The 17,014-nt window shown below is 40.5% G+C and overlaps 1 protein-coding gene across 1 annotated transcript in view; it reads left to right on the top strand.

Moving 5' to 3' along the window:
- Nucleotides 1-15,586, top strand: part of ARHGEF12 (Rho guanine nucleotide exchange factor (GEF) 12) — a 39,462-nt gene extending 23,876 nt beyond the window's left edge. Inside the window, exons 26-40 of the mRNA XM_010016603.1 lie at nt 238-323; nt 1,790-1,915; nt 2,722-2,836; nt 5,168-5,268; nt 5,512-5,589; nt 6,946-7,021; nt 7,433-7,600; nt 8,109-8,196; nt 8,838-8,927; nt 9,080-9,156; nt 9,531-9,758; nt 11,539-12,024; nt 13,491-13,804; nt 14,552-14,624; nt 15,215-15,586. Coding sequence (XP_010014905.1) covers nt 238-323; nt 1,790-1,915; nt 2,722-2,836; nt 5,168-5,268; nt 5,512-5,589; nt 6,946-7,021; nt 7,433-7,600; nt 8,109-8,196; nt 8,838-8,927; nt 9,080-9,156; nt 9,531-9,758; nt 11,539-12,024; nt 13,491-13,804; nt 14,552-14,624; nt 15,215-15,225 — 2,117 coding nt within the window. The 3' untranslated portion in view covers nt 15,226-15,586. The remainder of the gene's footprint in view (nt 1-237; nt 324-1,789; nt 1,916-2,721; nt 2,837-5,167; nt 5,269-5,511; nt 5,590-6,945; nt 7,022-7,432; nt 7,601-8,108; nt 8,197-8,837; nt 8,928-9,079; nt 9,157-9,530; nt 9,759-11,538; nt 12,025-13,490; nt 13,805-14,551; nt 14,625-15,214) is intronic.
- The last annotated feature ends 1,428 nt before the right edge of the window (nt 15,587-17,014 follow it).

Here is a 17,014-nt window from a genome sequence, read left to right as displayed (position 1 = left end):
GGGTTCTTAAGGGTTATTTGAGGACAGGGGAGACAGAAGTGCAAAGGAGTTAGGCAACATCTTCTTAGATATTCTGCTAAATTTACTATGTCGTGAGACACTTTCTTTTTTTAAATTTAATTGAAATCATTACAAATCTAGTCTTATCCTAGAATAGCTTTTATTTTAAAATAAATGCTGAAAATCAAGCAAACCATTTGAGCAGTATTAATAAAATTAACTTTTCTTTTTTTTAAGTTGCATTGAATGATCAGATGAAAGCTGTCCGAAAAAGGAACGAGACATCTGTTATTGGCCAAATTGGGGAAGACTTGCTTTCCTGGGTAAACTCCTTTTTTGCTTTCTTAGACTTGAAAATAATGTTTCCTAGAATGACAACCAGTGCCAGAGGTTAGTTATAATATATATATTAAGTGGAAAGGTTATTCCCAGTTAATAGGAATTAAAGGTCTTAGAGCTGTCATTTCTATGGAGTCAACACAGAACTAGAGAGTGAGGGTTGAACGAAAGCAGGAGAAACTTGTAGGATTTTCATTTGACTAGAGACAAGAGTAATTTAAGGAAGAACAAATAATTTTCTTATGCTGTGTGGGTAGAGTAGAAAGGTAATTTTGGAGACATAAAGGTGAGAGTAGGATTTGGAAAAATGTAATGACACAATTTATTTCAGTAACACTGAGATTTAAGTCTTGTGTTGCCTGTGGTGCAATTAAAAGATAGGTAAAAATACCCGTTTCCAATCCTGCAATTCATATAGCTGAACCTTTTATAGCTTCCTTTCTGAGCTCCAAATGACAGGAGAAGGAGTGATGTAGCTTGTTTAGGAAAAACCAAATTCTCTCTTGGGAATCTCCCTGTTTGCTGTTTGTTTTCAAGCCGACTTAATTTGGGATTGAAGATTGATTTGCTTATTCTTTTCAGCTTTTCATGCAGAAGTCTCTTGTAGTTTTTTATATCCCACTGTTTGTTTAGTATTCCAGAAAAAAGGAAGAAAATGAAAATCAGATGTGGCTGGTAAAGAAACGCCTCCAACCCTTTCAGTCCTCTTCCATGTTAGAAAAAAGCAAGAAAATACTTGCTGGAGCAAGCTAGATCTTAAGCTAGTAGTTATATACCCTTACATAGTGTTCTGGCCAAGTGGCTAAAACAAAAAGCCACAGGATCTCATTCTCTAGAGTATTTTCAAGAGTTACTACTCTGCATCACAGACTGGGTAGCAGGAACGGGAAGAGTTGCAGTTTCAGTAACAGATTAACCATCTGTTACCTGCGGCACATTTCTCAGCCCTGCTTATGGCTATCACTTCCCCTAGCCATGTTTTGGTAACACTTTTGTTTAGGAAATAACAGCATATGTTATATTCTGGTGTTTAAACATGGGTGTCCCAGAGAAGCAGGATGACCCTTGGTCTTGGCTTTGCTGCCCAGTACTCTGGTAAATAATCCTTTGTCATTCATCTGAGTGCATTTTTTTCTGCCCTCCTTAAGGCTGCCAGTGGAGACATGGCACTCTTATTCTCCCTGTGAATCAGCAGTGCATTTATGGAAAGGTTTGGATGTGCTAGAGCTGGAGACAGGAGAACTGTAGAGTTCAAGATGTAAAGGGGTTTGTCAGTACATTGGGAAGACAAGGCCTTAAAACCAGGGTGGAAATTACTTCTTGTATCTTGCCAGCAATTCCTTTCTTTCCTGGCAAGACCAGTTGTGCTACGTGGCTAAATGTCTGTTGCATGTGGCACATGCTGAACTTGAGACTGTCTAAATTTGGCTTTCTTTGCTTTCTGGCACAGTTTAGTGGACCAGCAGAAGAGAAGCTGAAACATGCAACTGCCACTTTCTGCAGTAACCAGCCCTTTGCTCTAGAGGTTATCAAGTCACGCCAGAAGAAGGACTCTCGCTTCCAGACTTTTGTGCAGGTGAATTTAATGCAAGGGTTTGAGTTGCCTGAGGATGTGGCTGATGGCCAGCATAGCATAATGAGTGGTTGTAGATAAAGTAGTTATAATTAATGACATCATGTCTGACATTGTCTTCAGATTGGGATCATTTCCAATACCGTATTTATCTCTGCTAATCATTTCTGGAGGGAGGAGCCTTTCATTCTGGGGAACACAGAATGTCCTGATAGGATGCAGGAAAACACATGCTGTCCCAGGCAGGAGATGGCATCTCACTTGAGGTAGCTGTTTCCTAAGGATATATATTTCTGTGGGGAAAACTGCTTATTGTAGTGCAATTTTCATGCATATCACGGGCAGAAGACAGATGATATACACCTATTCTGCCTGCCAGGAAAGGGGCTTGAATACATGTGGCATTTGGAGGAGAGAACATTATCTTCATTACCACAAGCTGGGAAAACTGGTAATACAAGGGTTGAGGTTACATTGAAAAATGTACTGTAGTTTTGCTGTAGTGTGAAAGCCTGCACTGATGTCTTCCCTGTATGGTGGTGATTGAGACTGATTGGAGATGGTACCAGGCCTCCGTGAAGTAATGAGGGAAGGAAGCTGCTGCTTTTGTGATGAGCCTTTCCTAGATGTAATTGCAAATGGAGAGGGGATGTGTTGTCTGAATGATAGATCTTGGCATTTCTTGTCTTGTATTTAATTACTGAAAAGTGAAGTAATAGATGCTTATGTGATGAATGGATGTTACATGTTCAGGTAGTTACTGCCTTAATAAAAATGACAAATGCACATATTGTGCTGTTTAAATTTAGGATGCTGAGAGTAATCCCCTGTGTCGACGGTTGCAGCTGAAGGATATCATTCCCACAGAGATGCAGAGGTTGACTAAGTACCCCCTTCTGCTGGATAACATTGCTAAGTACACAGGTAAAGCCTTTCCGCTGGGGTTCGCGCGTGCATCTCAGCAGATTTTCTAGACAAATGTGATTTGAAAGCATATCATAGAATCCCAGACTGGTTTGGGTTGGAAGGGACTTTAAAGCTCATCCAGTTCCAACCCCCTGCCACAGGCAGGGACACCTTCCACTAGAGCAGGTTGCTCAAAGTCCCTGTGTCCGACCTGTAAAGTTGCAATACAATAATTGTAGTTTCAAAATGTTAGAGGAGGGAGAATGCGAAAGTTCTGAAGATAAACCAAATCATTCTGCTTATGAAAGTTATTGGCAAAACAACTTGATTTGCTATTCGTTTTTGAAGAAGGAAACCATGAGTTCCTGCCTGTCTTCTCTCCACGCTCCAGTTCCTCACCCATTTCTTAGTTTTACACTATTATGGTTATTAATGGTTTTTAGTGATTACAGCAACCAAATTAAAGTGAAGAAAGTGTTTTCTCTGCATCCTCATATTTCTGATTGTAGAAGAGTAGGTGATAATGTCAGTAGCTGGCATTACATTCAGAAGAAAAAGAAATGGAGGAAAAAGAGCGGGTATCATGTAACTCTTCCTTATTACATGCTCTGAGCAACCAAATCTTTAGGAACTGGCTGAGAGGCAAGTTGCGTTTGTGCTATTGTTTTGAATAGTCATTAGCATGCCTGTTCTTTCTGTACTTTTCTAGATATATCTAACTCATTTCTGCAGTCTTGATGGAAATAACTTGAAAGAATTAAATCACTAAAGATGATAATCTATTTGTTTCAATAAATTGGTTTTCAATAATAAATATGCTCTGATAAACATTTTTCCTGAATTCAGGACATTAAGATAACTAAATCAAACTATTAAGAGAAAACGCATTTAAGTGAATTCCAATTTCCATGTAGATGCAATTGAGAGAGAAAAAGAATAAGATCTTCAGTAACAGGAATCCATAATCATCCATTACAAACGTAAAAATGTGAAGAATGAAGAATCTAATAAAAACCTATCAAGTTATTCCATTGCTTAAACAAGCTTGACTAGACACAGGGCATACTTCTGAGCAAGGAATTAAAGAAAAGGAAAGCATTATAGAATCTAAGCAAAAATCATGTACTGTTAAGGCTTATGGCAAATCAACATATTTCTTTAAGGAGAGAATAAAAGCAAGTAATACAGGACAAATTGATTCTTTTTCTTTAAGGTCAATACAATACAGTGTCAACTAAGAATCTGAAGCAGACTGAACTTGGAAAGCAGTACTTTCCTACACAACAGACACCAACAGAATCTTAATGTAGCCCGCCTTCCTCATCTGCTGAATCTTTAAATCACTGCAGAATGTTTTAATGTTCTTGCAGAAGGTGAAGTCTAGCTAGGATGTGTTACTCTGAAAGATAGTTCCACCAGAACAGGAGAAAATAAGATTAATAATACCACAAAATAGCTTTTCAGGTTCACTAGCAGATACCTGCCGCAGTGTAATTTCATTACTCATAAAAACTATACTGCATTTACAAGTTGTCTCTAATCATAATTAGGAAAGTATGTGATACTCCATTATCCTTGATGTACTTGTTTATTAGCCTGTTAACTAAATCCTTAATGTGGCATATGGTAGTGAGAATGGATGGGGTTCACCTGTGTCTATCTGTATATGATCAAGTGATGTTAGTAGGAAAGATACCTCTTGTTTGGTCTTGCTGTAAAGGAAGACCAAACAATTATGGTTTTTATCATCAGGCTGTGTGAATGTAGCCAGAGATAGTTTTTTCCTGAGCTGTTCAAGTAAACACAGGCAATCTGATTGGAAAATGTTACTGTGTAACACATTTTTTGGATGTTTTGCTTTATGTTTCTTTGTTTCTCTTTCTTCCAAAATAAATTAAAAGGATTGGGGGAAAGGCAGAAGCCAGTAGTCAATTGCCAAATCCTGGGACTTTGGCTAGCTGGCTCTGTGTGTCATCTTAAGTATCTGCCCCAGGACCTTCTTTGTACTATGGTAGAGTCCACCACCTTTATAGATTCCTCAGAATACTTCTCAGGTTGATGTTTGTGGAGTGAATAGTTGCCACAAGCACCTCAAAAAGGGAGAGTGACAAGTCTTGTGCTTGTGCAGTAGTGCTAATCAGAGGCCAGTGCCTTGTGCAGGGCAGAATAAATTATCTTCTGTCACATATGTGTTTTTGTCATTTCACCTTTGAAATGCAGCGCTTTTATTGGTATCTGGTTTGTGAATTGAAGTTCTTTCTCAAGTTTGAGGTCAGCAAACTGCACTGAATTTCTGGCTTTTTCAGCCTTTATTGAAAAGCATTCTTTCATTTCCTTTTGCTCTTGCAGAACTGCCTGAAGAGAAAGAGAAGGTGAAGAAAGCAGCAGATCATTGTCGTCAGATCCTTAACCACGTGAACCAGGCTGTCAAAGAGTCTGAGAACAAGCAGGTAGGAGGTGAACGGAGTGAGCATCAAGGCTTGGGGAGAGGAGAGTTGAAGGGCAACAAGCTGTTGAAGACTCCTTGGGTCTTTGTACTAGTGACTTTATATTGTGCTAAAGATGTTTTGTGGCTCAAGTATTCCTGTGAGAAGAGGAATCCTGGGCATTGAGAATGTGTGGAAGTATTCATGACTGCCTGCATTCTGATGCCAGTGAGTTTCAGTAATTCTTCTTCATTGCATTTTCTGCAGCATTTGGAAGATTACCAGCGTCGTCTCGACTTGTCACCCTTGAAACAGTCTGAGGATCCCATGATGGATGAGTTCAGGGTGAGTGACAGCATTAAACCAGTCTCTATGTAAACCATGATTGCAACCCTATTGTTCAGTTTGTGGATCTTTCTGCTATAGTCTTCTGATGTACAATCAAATGGTCCTTGGAGATGAATGTTTCTGTACAAAACCTAAACAATTAGTCTCAGAAATTTGAGTTTTGTTACCTTCCTGAATGTCTCTGTGGATGTAACAACTTGGTTCTGCATAGAGTTGTGTCGATGAAGCTTGTAAATTCTCTGAAACAAACCTTAATGGTTCTCAAGCTAATGTACTCTTATCGCACATGAGAGATCCAATGGACCATAGGTTGTCTTATGGATATATTTCTCAAATGATTGCATGCCTTTGTTGTGCTGTTGGAACTGGGGAGGCCTCAGAGAGTCATGAGGTGTTGCAATGCAGTTAGCTTTCCAAGGAGCTTGTACACAGACTGATTTGTATGCAAGATCCACAGGTACAGCTCAATGAAGTCTTAAGTCCAGTGCTAAAAGTACTGTTTCATGGCCCCTGTATATTCTTGCAGTTACATTAGTGAAGCTGATTACTTGCCCTCAGCTGCTGTTAAATGGAATGCTCCACATCCTTGGAGCAGGACTAACTTTGTATCTTGTATAGATCGTCTGTTGTTTATTTATCACTCCCCTATCTTCCCCAAAGTCAGCATGTAGCCAGAAAAATTTTACATGAAGACTTTTCTGTAAAACTGTGTCATGGATCCTTCCACAAATAAACCTGCAAGCATTTTAGTTAGGAAATGAAGAACTTGCTGTCAGTTATGAAATCTTGCTGTCATTGATTGTAGACTCTGAGACTTGGAAGGAATGACTTGTGAAAATTGTCACTTCTACTTGCCTGCAGATCTAAATGTCACAAGCACTGAAATGACTGAAGAATCCATTGACATTATAAAGTCCACCAGATCATTGGAATGATTTGTATATCAGTATATCATTTGTAGGCACACTTGACTTGCAAATCAAGTGCTGAAGCATTAACCAGTTGCAGTGCTGGAACTGCTAGCTTTATTGGAAAAACTCCTCCTAGCAATCAGATAACATCCTGATGCCTTAGTATCTTGAGTTGCTAGGATAATTCTCTACCCTATGACCCCCAGCATCTGCAAAAGAGCAGCAAAAGAAGAACAGTGATAGCACCTACCTCTCTCAAGATTTTGGTTTACAAGCATACCGTACTCGTGATGCACATTTCTTTTTCCAGGCTGGGTTTAGCTGCTCATCTCCAAAGTGGAGTACCTATCCTAGCCTTCCCTTTGATGTTCACATGCTTTACCATTGCTTGCTTCCACAGAAATTCCATAGTGATACTATTTTTTCTTTTCCCTGGTGACAGAACTTGGATCTAACAAAGAGAAAAATGCTTCACGAAGGACCTCTAACTTGGAAGGTTAATCGTGACAAAACTATTGGTGAGTCCTGCTCAGTCAACTGACTGACTCAGGTTTATGTGGTTTTGGTGACAAGGAGAGAGAGAGAAAGCATTTCTGCAGTTTCCAGTTAGGATTCTTACTGCCACCTGTAATAATGCCTATGTGTTGCTCAGAGCTGATTAAATTATTCTTGTCAATTCTCAAATGTGCTGGAGTATCATTAAGGCCATGCAGGGACACAGCAGTCAGTCATGAGGTGATCCAGTTCCATCTGTAGCTTTCTGATGTAGTTTTCATGAGGAAAATTTGCAAGGTTTGCCTAGAATGGCATAGCACTGATTACTGCCTCTGCATGAGTAATCAAAAATGCAGCCTTTTTCCTTCTGCAGGGGTGTGATACGAAACTATGAATTCTTTAACTCATTCTGGGTTCTTTTGCACCCCATGTAGATCTCTACACTCTGCTTCTGGAGGACATTCTGGTGCTGTTGCAGAAACAAGATGATAAACTGGTACTGAAGTGTCACAGTAAAATCTTGGCATCAACAGCTGACAGTAAACACACCTTCAGTCCTATCATCAAACTGAACACTGTTCTGGTTCGTCAGGTGGCAACAGGTCAGTATAACCAATTGAGAAAGGAAGAGAGGAAGCCAAAAAAGATGACATCAGTTGAGGATAGATGTTTTTCCATAGAGTTTCAGAGTAGAACATGAGAAAATGTGTAGGCTTAATTCTTGGTTGTCCAACATCTTACTTCGTATGTATGAGCTGTTTAACTTCTTTGCGTCAGTAATAGGCATGGCTTGAGTTTTAAATAGACTTCTAAATTAAAGTACTCTGATTGTATTAGATGAAAGCTGCTCTAGAAATTATTAAGAAGGAAAAGAGGAGAATTAAATCTGTTTCAAAATGGTTTGGGCTGCAATGGCTCTTTTCTTTCAGGACTAATAGGCAAATTTCCTGGATAAGGAAAGATTGATTTTTGTATATTACCGCATTGAGGGGTTATGTAATGAACTCTTCTTTCATTGCTTCTTATGGGGGTATTCCCAGTTTTAGGCATTTTCAGGAAGCTATGCAGGACAAAGCATCTAGCTAAATTCTTTCTTCCATGTTGCTTCAGATAACAAAGCTTTCTTCGTCATCTCCATGTCAGAAAATGGCGCTCACATTTATGAACTGGTGGCACAGACTGTGTCAGAGAAGAATGTGTAAGTAATTAGTTCGGTTCCATCTGCTGCTTCATTTGTTGTACTTAAGAGATCTTTTACATCTGTTTGCCTGTAGTAACTGTGCAGGTGTCTGTGAATTACCTGAGTTCCTTCTCTCATAGCTGAAAATGTCGCTATGGTGGCCTGTGTAGGAAGTACCCAAGGATAGTCTCTCCCAACTTACAAGAAGCAGGGGGATGGTGTGTACACATACACTAGTGAGTATGTGTATGTGTGTGTACATATAAACACATATGTATTTAAAAACTACCCCATACATACACTCAGTGCTTCTGTTGTTGTTGCTTGCTGTCTGGCTCACTCCAGACCCTTTTCTGACCTTAAAAACACAGTTATTTACCTTTGCAATTCTGGTCTAACATGACTGACTGCCAGATAAGTAACTGAAATAATCCTGCATCTGTATCCTAGTGAGGTGAGCATTATGCTGTCGTGCTTCACTTGTGACTGCAAGGTAATACTGGGGATTGAATGTAACAGGATTTAAAAAGAAAGAAAAAAGATATTTCTGTTGACAAGAAAAGCAGTAATAATGTTAGCTGGATTTAAGAGATTTTAAATAGACAAGTATTCATTATGCTTCACATCTTGCATGTTTTTATTTGATGCTTCTACTGCAGATGGCAGGACCTTATAGCTCAGATGGCAGGGACTGTAAAAATGGGGAGTACCAGAAGAGTGATTCCATTACCACAGTCTGGACCTGGCGAGTAAGTAAAAGTAGCTGGAGGAGGAAGGGCTGTTTTTTCTTTTTCTGGTACCCCTTCTTCTGCTCAAAGATTGCGAGCCAAAGCATGGATTCTCATGCAGTGATTTAGATATATGTGACTAAAAGAACGTGTTCATTCTTTACTCCCTGCAGAGAAGAGCGTGAAGAAGAAGAACAGCAGAAGCTCAAAGAGCAGCATGACATTCCTGCCAGTAGTCTACGAAGTCCAGGTAAAACTCTGGACCAGATAAATCATGTTAGTAGATTTGCACATGGAGTATAAATACACCAAGGCATACTCCCTGTGGCTTGGGATCTTTTGGTAGCTTTGACATTTCAGGAAACAAATGATTTCTTTACGAGTCATGTGGAGAAGTAATACTGAGCCTCTTAGAAGTGTACCTTTTACTGTTTCTATCTGGTTTATAAATTACTGGTAAAAATTCTTTTTTCCCCTAGAAAGAATTGGCCTTTTACCAAGCCCATGCTCAAGGACTGTATTTTTCAGTGTTTTCAGAGCTTTCTGTGGGAAGCAGAAATTTCTGCAGTTTATCAGAGTTGACATGGTTGTTTAACCTTAATCTGTTTGTTTTCTGTTTACTAGATAAAGATTTGGGCCTCGAATCTCCCTTAATACTGAATGCTCAGTCTTCTTCACTCATCATGTCTGAAAAGTCCAAGGTAGAAAGTCTTCTTGCATCAGAAGGACAGTTTGATAAAGTGCAGCAGGCAGACCTGACACTTAAAGACTCTTCTGCATGCTATGAACACACAACCACCAGTTTATCCTCCGTATCAGAAGGGCAGTGGGCACTGGATGCATTAAGGAACTGTAAGTATCTGTGGGTAGTGCCTGGTTGGGACGTGATGTGGAGATGGGCATTTCTAGGTCAACCATCTGAATCAATGAGCTAAAATAAAGCCCATTTCTATTAAATATCGATTCTCTCTGTGCTGTAGATCACAGCATAGCAAACCAAAGTGAACCTGACAGCAGGAAATTCTAAGTCCTGAATTCATATACTGACCTTTTCTTTGGCTTTAATCATCTCATTTTTCTGTGGATTTGCCATGTATAAAATGATGGTGGTAATGAGTTGTTACTTACTGGCCAAGAAGTGCTTTGATGACAAAATTATATTGCAGAACTTTGTGCAGTGCTTTACAGTGCCATTGCTGGATGTTAAAAGACAGTGCAGGCAGCCTGTGGACTTATTTTCATAGGACTGGAGCCAAATAGGAGAGGTTGCATGAGTTGCAGAACATGATTTTGCATGGTTTTCTGTACCACGCAAACATATTGGATACACTAGAGCTTGGCAAAGTCTAGGTTTGGATTTTCTGAGGACTTGGGACATGGTTGGATATAATTAACTCAATACTTGTGTGTGTTGTGAAGAAATTCTCCGGATGGACAGATTCTGTATTAGAAGATTTTGAATCACTTCCTCTGTTCTCTGGCATACATCCTTTCAGAGGAAGGATGCAGAGCCATGCAACCTACTTGATCAGATCTAGCAGTGCAATTCCTAAATATAACTTCCTAAAATTTGAATGAATTCATTAATCCATGTATCTCCTCTTGGCAATTCTGAAAGGGACATGAAGTCCCTCAGTTATACGTGGAGGGAATAGTCTGTATTGCTTCTCCGTTATTTGCTTTTACCAACATGCAGAGGATTCATCTCCTTGGCCCAAATTCTTTCTTCCATCTCTCTGTACAAGTAAACAACAGTTCTCTGCTATCTAATAGTTTATCTCAGATCTTTTGATCCATTTATGTTTCTCCTTCTTAGAGGATTCAAAGTCCTTTTCTAATTCTGAATGCTGTATGAATGTTCTTGGTACTTGTTTTCAGAGACCAGTGCTAAAATAATCTGTGGGGTATGCAAAGGCAGTGCCCTAGCATCTCATGACTATTCAGACTTAAAAGAGCAGCCCTCTAACAGCAGCAATATGTCACTCACATTTTGACAACAGCCTTCCACTTAGATGAGTGACTGTTATGCTGTATGACATCATAGCTTTTCCTGGGTGTTACATGAGCATTACATGGTGAGAATGAACAGCGTTCTGCTCTTGACAGGATTGCATTTTTGTTTTCAACAATATGTCCTTAATATGAAGTGTTGGGTTGGGATAATTTGAGAACTAAAGGAATGTGGGTTGAAGTTCAAACAAGCATAAATTTGCATGAAATTTTAGGGAAAAATGTGTCTTCAATATTTTTTTTGATCTGTCATTTCAAAGTTGAGTGGAATATTTTCAATATGCTTCTTTCTCCGGTGGGAATCCCCTCTTATGGCCATAGTTTTGGGGCATGGGAAAAACTTGTGTGCTCCCCTGCACTCAGCTCACTTGCAGGGTAATTTCAGTAGATGATTTTTTCCCTAAGCAAGATGGAACTTGTACTGACATGTTTGCTCTCGCTTGTAAAATGTGCAGGAAGGCTTCAGACCTAATATACTTATTTTTATCCCTGTTTTCCCTACCAAGAGCAATGAGAGGGCTGGCTGCTACGAGCTACACCTTTTTGAAAGGGTAGCCTGGGTTAATCACCGTTAGGGAGGTTATGGTCTGTGAAGCCTTGTGAACATTATCTGTACTTGCAGTGGGCTTGCTGAAACAGTTGTTGGTACAGCAGCTTGGCTTCTCTGAGAAGGGGACCCTTGAAGACCGGCAGCGCTTTCCCAGGTTTCGGACCGTTTCTCAAGAAGCCCAAACAGAGAGTGCAAATGAGCCTGGACTACAGCACCCTGAGAATAACAAATTCCACCAGCCTGGAACAGACAGAGCTCTTCCACGAACCGGAACTAATGAGTCTACAGCTAGTTATGGCCTCCGGACTTCAGCTGAATCGCCAGCTTCAGGAGATGCCATGCAGCTGATGGAGAGAGACCCCAGATCGAGTAGTAACTTAGCAATAGACCGCATGAGTATGAATCTGGAGATCTCAGCCACAGAGCTGGAAGGGGTGGGTGCTGATGAAAGTGGGGAGCATTTTTTTGATGCTCGAGAAGCTCACAGTGATGAAAATCCATCTGAAAGTGAACTAATGGAAAGGAAGGAGGAAGAGGATGTGCAAATACGGATCTCAGGTGAGCATATTTAATTCACTTGTTGAATGACAGTCTGTCCAGATTCAATATTAGAGACTTCCTCTCTTGCTTATATGGTATAGGACAAAGTCAACTCTTGTGCCTTGACAGTCATTTTAGCCCTGAAAATGGCTGTGCAAACATGTACCTAATTAATTCTCTGTTTTATGAAAGCAGAAGCTGCAATACTGTGGGGTTAATAATATAGTGGCAGACTGTAATTACGGAGGCACTGGGCACAATGCAAGCTCTTGACTGTGGTTGCCAGTGGACCACTTTATCTCTCAACTGACTGTTAGGATCTCTAGGGAAAATGTGTTCCCTGAAGGCAAAGCACTTCCGTAGTCTGTACACACAGAGCCCTCATGACTCATGCTATTTCGTAGATACTGTGTTGGCTTCTCCTGATCAAGCTTCAGAAAAGAAACTTAGAGTTTAGCTTTGCGCTGTAATTGTCTTGCGACCTTACTCCTGCCTGAAGCTCTTAAAAGCATATTGTTATTTTGTGTTTAGAAAGTCCTGTAAGTTTTAATCAGCCAACATGGTGACACTGCACTAAATTGAGCACACAAGTTGAGGTTTATCTCCTGTGCATGTTGTAGTAGAAATAGCTGCTAGTAGGTAGATTCTATATAACTCCTGGTCTTGAAATCTCTTATCATAAATATGCTTGTATTTTCAAATTGGATTCTGTCAATGTGAATAAGCCAATCTGTGACTATTTGAATGCTGCCTTCCAACTCCATATTGAAAACAATTTTTCTTTCCCTGAATTACTGAGATATTTTAAATTATTAAAACTGAGCTAACAACACAAAGCATCTAATTTATTTGTCGTCTCTTATGCTGTTTACTTTCTTAACTGCGCAGGGACATCAGAATTAGATAGACCTGGTTTTTAGTCAGTTCTGACTCCGCGTGCTTGCTTTGCTGGAATACTGTAGAGAAATTGAACATAAGCTCATTTTTAGGTGCAGGTTGTGAAAACATTTCTATCTATAATTACTTTATCTTTTAACATGTCATCAGCAAGCTGAATTTTCAAGCTAACCAGTCTAAAAGCATCCTCAGTACCATAGCTAGCAAGTGGAAATCTAGCCGTCTGATTTGACAGGTGCCATTAGTGTAAGTGCAAGATTTTCCAGACATTATAATAGAAATACACATTCAGGAACAACAGGAAGGGAGGTGATTAGCTCATCTTATCATGTAATCTTCAAACTGCAGTCCAGAAATAAGGCACAATCTCTGAAGCCTAATTCAGAACCAAACTAGTCTGTTCTGAGATAATCACTATTCTGAGTAGTGTTCAAAAATGCATTTTCTTTTCCATTTTAAAATGTCCTTGGAGGTGGGCCTCTCACCACTTGCCTTTCTTAAAGTCTGCTTAAACAGTCTACTCTAGTTCAGTGGTTCTTGGTGGTTATTGAGCTGGAGGTGTTAGTAAAAAGCTATTCTCTTAACAGGAAATTATTTGATCCTTGATGGATATGGAACAGTGCAGGAGAGCTCCACAGACGAGGAGGTATCATCTCTAGTTCTCCAGTGCACCGCAGGTGGCCGCGCCTCTTTGGACTCTGCACAGCAGCAGCCACTTTCCCCACGGGACACCCAGTCAGATGGAGGAAGCTCCCCGTTTGCTGAGGAGATGATGGCTTCACGCTGGGGAGCAGTGGAAGAGTCCTGCTCATTTGTAGCAAGCCCTCACTTCTCTATAGAGTCACGTGTGCAGATGATGCAGTATATTCAGAAGATAGAGGATGACCTTGAAAAGTTAAAGGTATCCTGCGTTTCTATTCACAGTATTGGGGTTTTCATACTCCTTGGGTTTTGTTTCAGAAAAAAGCTTGAATACAATTTTTTGTCTTTGGCTCTTATCTCTGGAAACTTTTGAAGCAGAATCTTGATCGTTGTTTGTTTGCATTAAGTTGTGGGTTACAAGAGGCAAGTAGTTCTGCTAGAGCTAGCGGGTATGTCTATTGCTTTGATTTGAACTTGAAGAGATGCCTGAGGGCTAGGACAAACCTGGTGCAAATCTGCAACAGTGGAGTTCTGAAGGGGCCACAGGCCTAAGGAATATGAATTCCTGACATGAAAAGACTTATCAAATCTGTCGCATACTGCTGCCAATGTCAAATGAAGGTGCTAAGTTGCAGTAGACTAGTAACAATGTTTTCAGACTTAATAATTTTTTGTATGTGATGGGGGTTCTGTATGCGTAATAGCCATTGCTGTAGAAGGTTTGTAGCATCTTGATGTATGAAGCATACCAACATGTTAAGTCGGTAGCCAGACTTCAACTTAACTGAAATCTGAAAGAAAGTGGAATGTTGCATACAAATAGAAGGCCTGATTAAGATGCTGCTAAAGGAGTTGAGATCCATCGTGGGTCATTGTGCAACATGGGTGATTCTGGTCCACTCACCTGCAATGAAACTTCTCTTTTCCCATCTGAAGTCCTCTTTGATCACTTGATAAATAGAGGAAAAAGCCACTTGAGGTTTTGGGGTTTGTTTTTGTTTTTTAGGAGGTTGAGGAAGACTACACCATTCTCCGACGCCAAGGGCTGGCTGGATCAGCCTCCACAGGAGAGCACTCAGGTACACAACCACAGTGTCTGTAATTGGTAGCCTATAGCACGTTAGCTTCAGACATTAAACAAAGAGCACAAAGTAATGTTTCTCACACACACAAGAAAGGTTTCACCTACTGCAGCAGCTCTCACAGGGCTGAGACCGTGCTGATTCCAGGAAAGGTCAGTTGAATCTGTTGAGACTCACATGTGCAGAGGAGCTTGTTCATTCCTCTGAAAAGGTTGTTACAAGCTGTCTCATCCCTACCTGCCAAAGATCTACATCTCAGGATGTACAGCTTCTCTTTCAAAGAAGCCTAGATTGAAGTAAAGACCCAAAGGAAGATTTCTGAATGACTAAAATCTGTCTTTCCTTTCTCTGGGGTCCCTGTGATGCTGTGTGAAGTGGTTGCCATGGGTCTCTTTAAATTGGCTTCAGGCATCCTAGAGAGGTAATCACTGGAGTTGCTGACAAAGGTCTTAAGGTTAAATGGGTGCGCTGTCTTTCATTTAACACGTGTTCTCTGCTAGCACTAGTGTTCTAGGCATTCACCTCTCATTGCATCCCCCTCGTCTCACCACCCTTTTTCTCCCTTTTTTTTTTCATTTCCTCTTCAGACAAAAGCTAGTCATGTTTTCAGGCATGGCTGAAGATTGGATGAAGAGCATCAGGACACAGCACCCGCTGTCTTCCCTGTGGACTCTGAGACAAGAGGGTTTGGACCATCCAAACGTGAACCATACTCTAGCAAAGTGGGCATGGGGTGCTTTTCCTGTGGGGCATCTGCACTATCTTGTCAGTGAGGGAGTCTATTCTATTCTGCTCCTCTCCTTGCTCGCAGAAATTCATTTTTCAGAACAGAAAAACCAAACCAAATGTACAGAGCTTTGGGTGTAGGATATAAAAATGTATTTAGACATTAAAAAAAGAAAATCAATGTATTTATTTGACTTCATTCCGTGTATCAAAAGCACATTTTAATTTTTTAATCTGCCTTTTTTTGTTCTATTTTTAATTGGGTAGTGACAGTTCTAGTCCTCTGCATATAGTACACCCTGCCTGCCACTGCTCCTGAACCAAAGGTCAGGTCTGAGGGGAGAGGGTGTGCTTATGTGCAAGTGTATCTTTACTTCACTGGACTGGACTCTGCACTCCCTCCTGGCAATCAAGCTGCCATGCGAAGAGCTACTTATGAAGGTGTTAGGATGACTTGTGGCTGGAACTATCTGTATTCGCCAATTGCATGGGAACTGCTCATGTCACCACATGTGTAACAAGGATTTTCCATGCACTAAATAGCCAGGCACTTCAGATGGGCAAATTTGCTTTATCCCCCTCTCCCATTGGGGGTCTCCTTTGTTGACATGCAAGATTAAACTGGGAGAGGAGAAAGATAGGTTTAATTTTTTCTTTAACTTTGTTGGCTTTGATCATTGTCTCCTTTGTAAAGTGATAAAAATCCTTGGACCTGCAGCACTTTTGTAACTCTTCTCTGGATCAAAAAGAACAAATGCAAACCCAGAAGTGTTTCAAAGATGTGGGGCAGATCTGCCCCCTATTCACTACTGAATGAATAAGGGCTGCCATTTGAGTTAGCCACAGGTACTGCTGATTATAGGGCCAGTAAGTTTTAGTACCTGAAAGTATGTCTTGCTGAGGGCTTGGGGTGGGGTTGGGGGTTTTTTAAGGGGTGGGGTTGGGTTTTGATTTTGGTTGTGGTTGTTTTTTTCTTTCCTGAGCTGATTTGTGCCAATGTGTACTCATTGAAACAGAGATGTGCAAAACAAAGAAGGCTGAAACAGCTCTCTGGTACTTCCTTAGGCCTGTTCTAATGGGTTTTGCTGTTGGAATTCCTTCCAGTCTGGGAATAAGATACAGGTATCAGGCTACCAGCAGAGCTAACACTGAACAGCCTAAGTCGGCTGTGCCTCTGCTCTGAAGCTGGTCCTAGGGCAGGGAGTTCCTGCTTGGCATAGGGTGGTTCAAGCTTTCCCCAGTATCAGACACAGTGAATAGGACTGCTAGTGGAAAGTGTGTAAGTCAGTCCCTTTTACACCCTCTTTCTAAGGTTTAAACTACTTAATGAACCCAAACTGAGCTGCCTGCCAAACCTGTAAACCCCATTAACAAATCAGAACTGCTGTAGCGTTATTTGCATCACTGCGTGCATCAGGAAGTGCTGAGAATCTATCTTTGGCCAACAGAAAGATCATACTCCCTGCTCCTTTAAAACAAACATTTTCTCTTTAGCTACTGGCAAGAAATCAGTTCTGTCCTTTTTCTACTCACCTAGGAAAAAAACAGTTCTTTTTCTTCCCATTAGAAATATGCATGGGATAAGTTCATGTAAAGGTTGACAGAGGTTGAACAGAGATATTTTGAGCCTGATGTAAAAGTTGGAGCCATGAGCCCTTACA

Source organism: Nestor notabilis, unplaced genomic scaffold, assembly GCF_000696875.1.
Source record: "Nestor notabilis isolate BGI_N333 unplaced genomic scaffold, ASM69687v1 scaffold28806, whole genome shotgun sequence".
Lineage (NCBI taxonomy): Eukaryota > Metazoa > Chordata > Aves > Psittaciformes > Psittacidae > Nestor > Nestor notabilis.
This window is presented reverse-complemented; position numbering and strand designations above follow the sequence as displayed.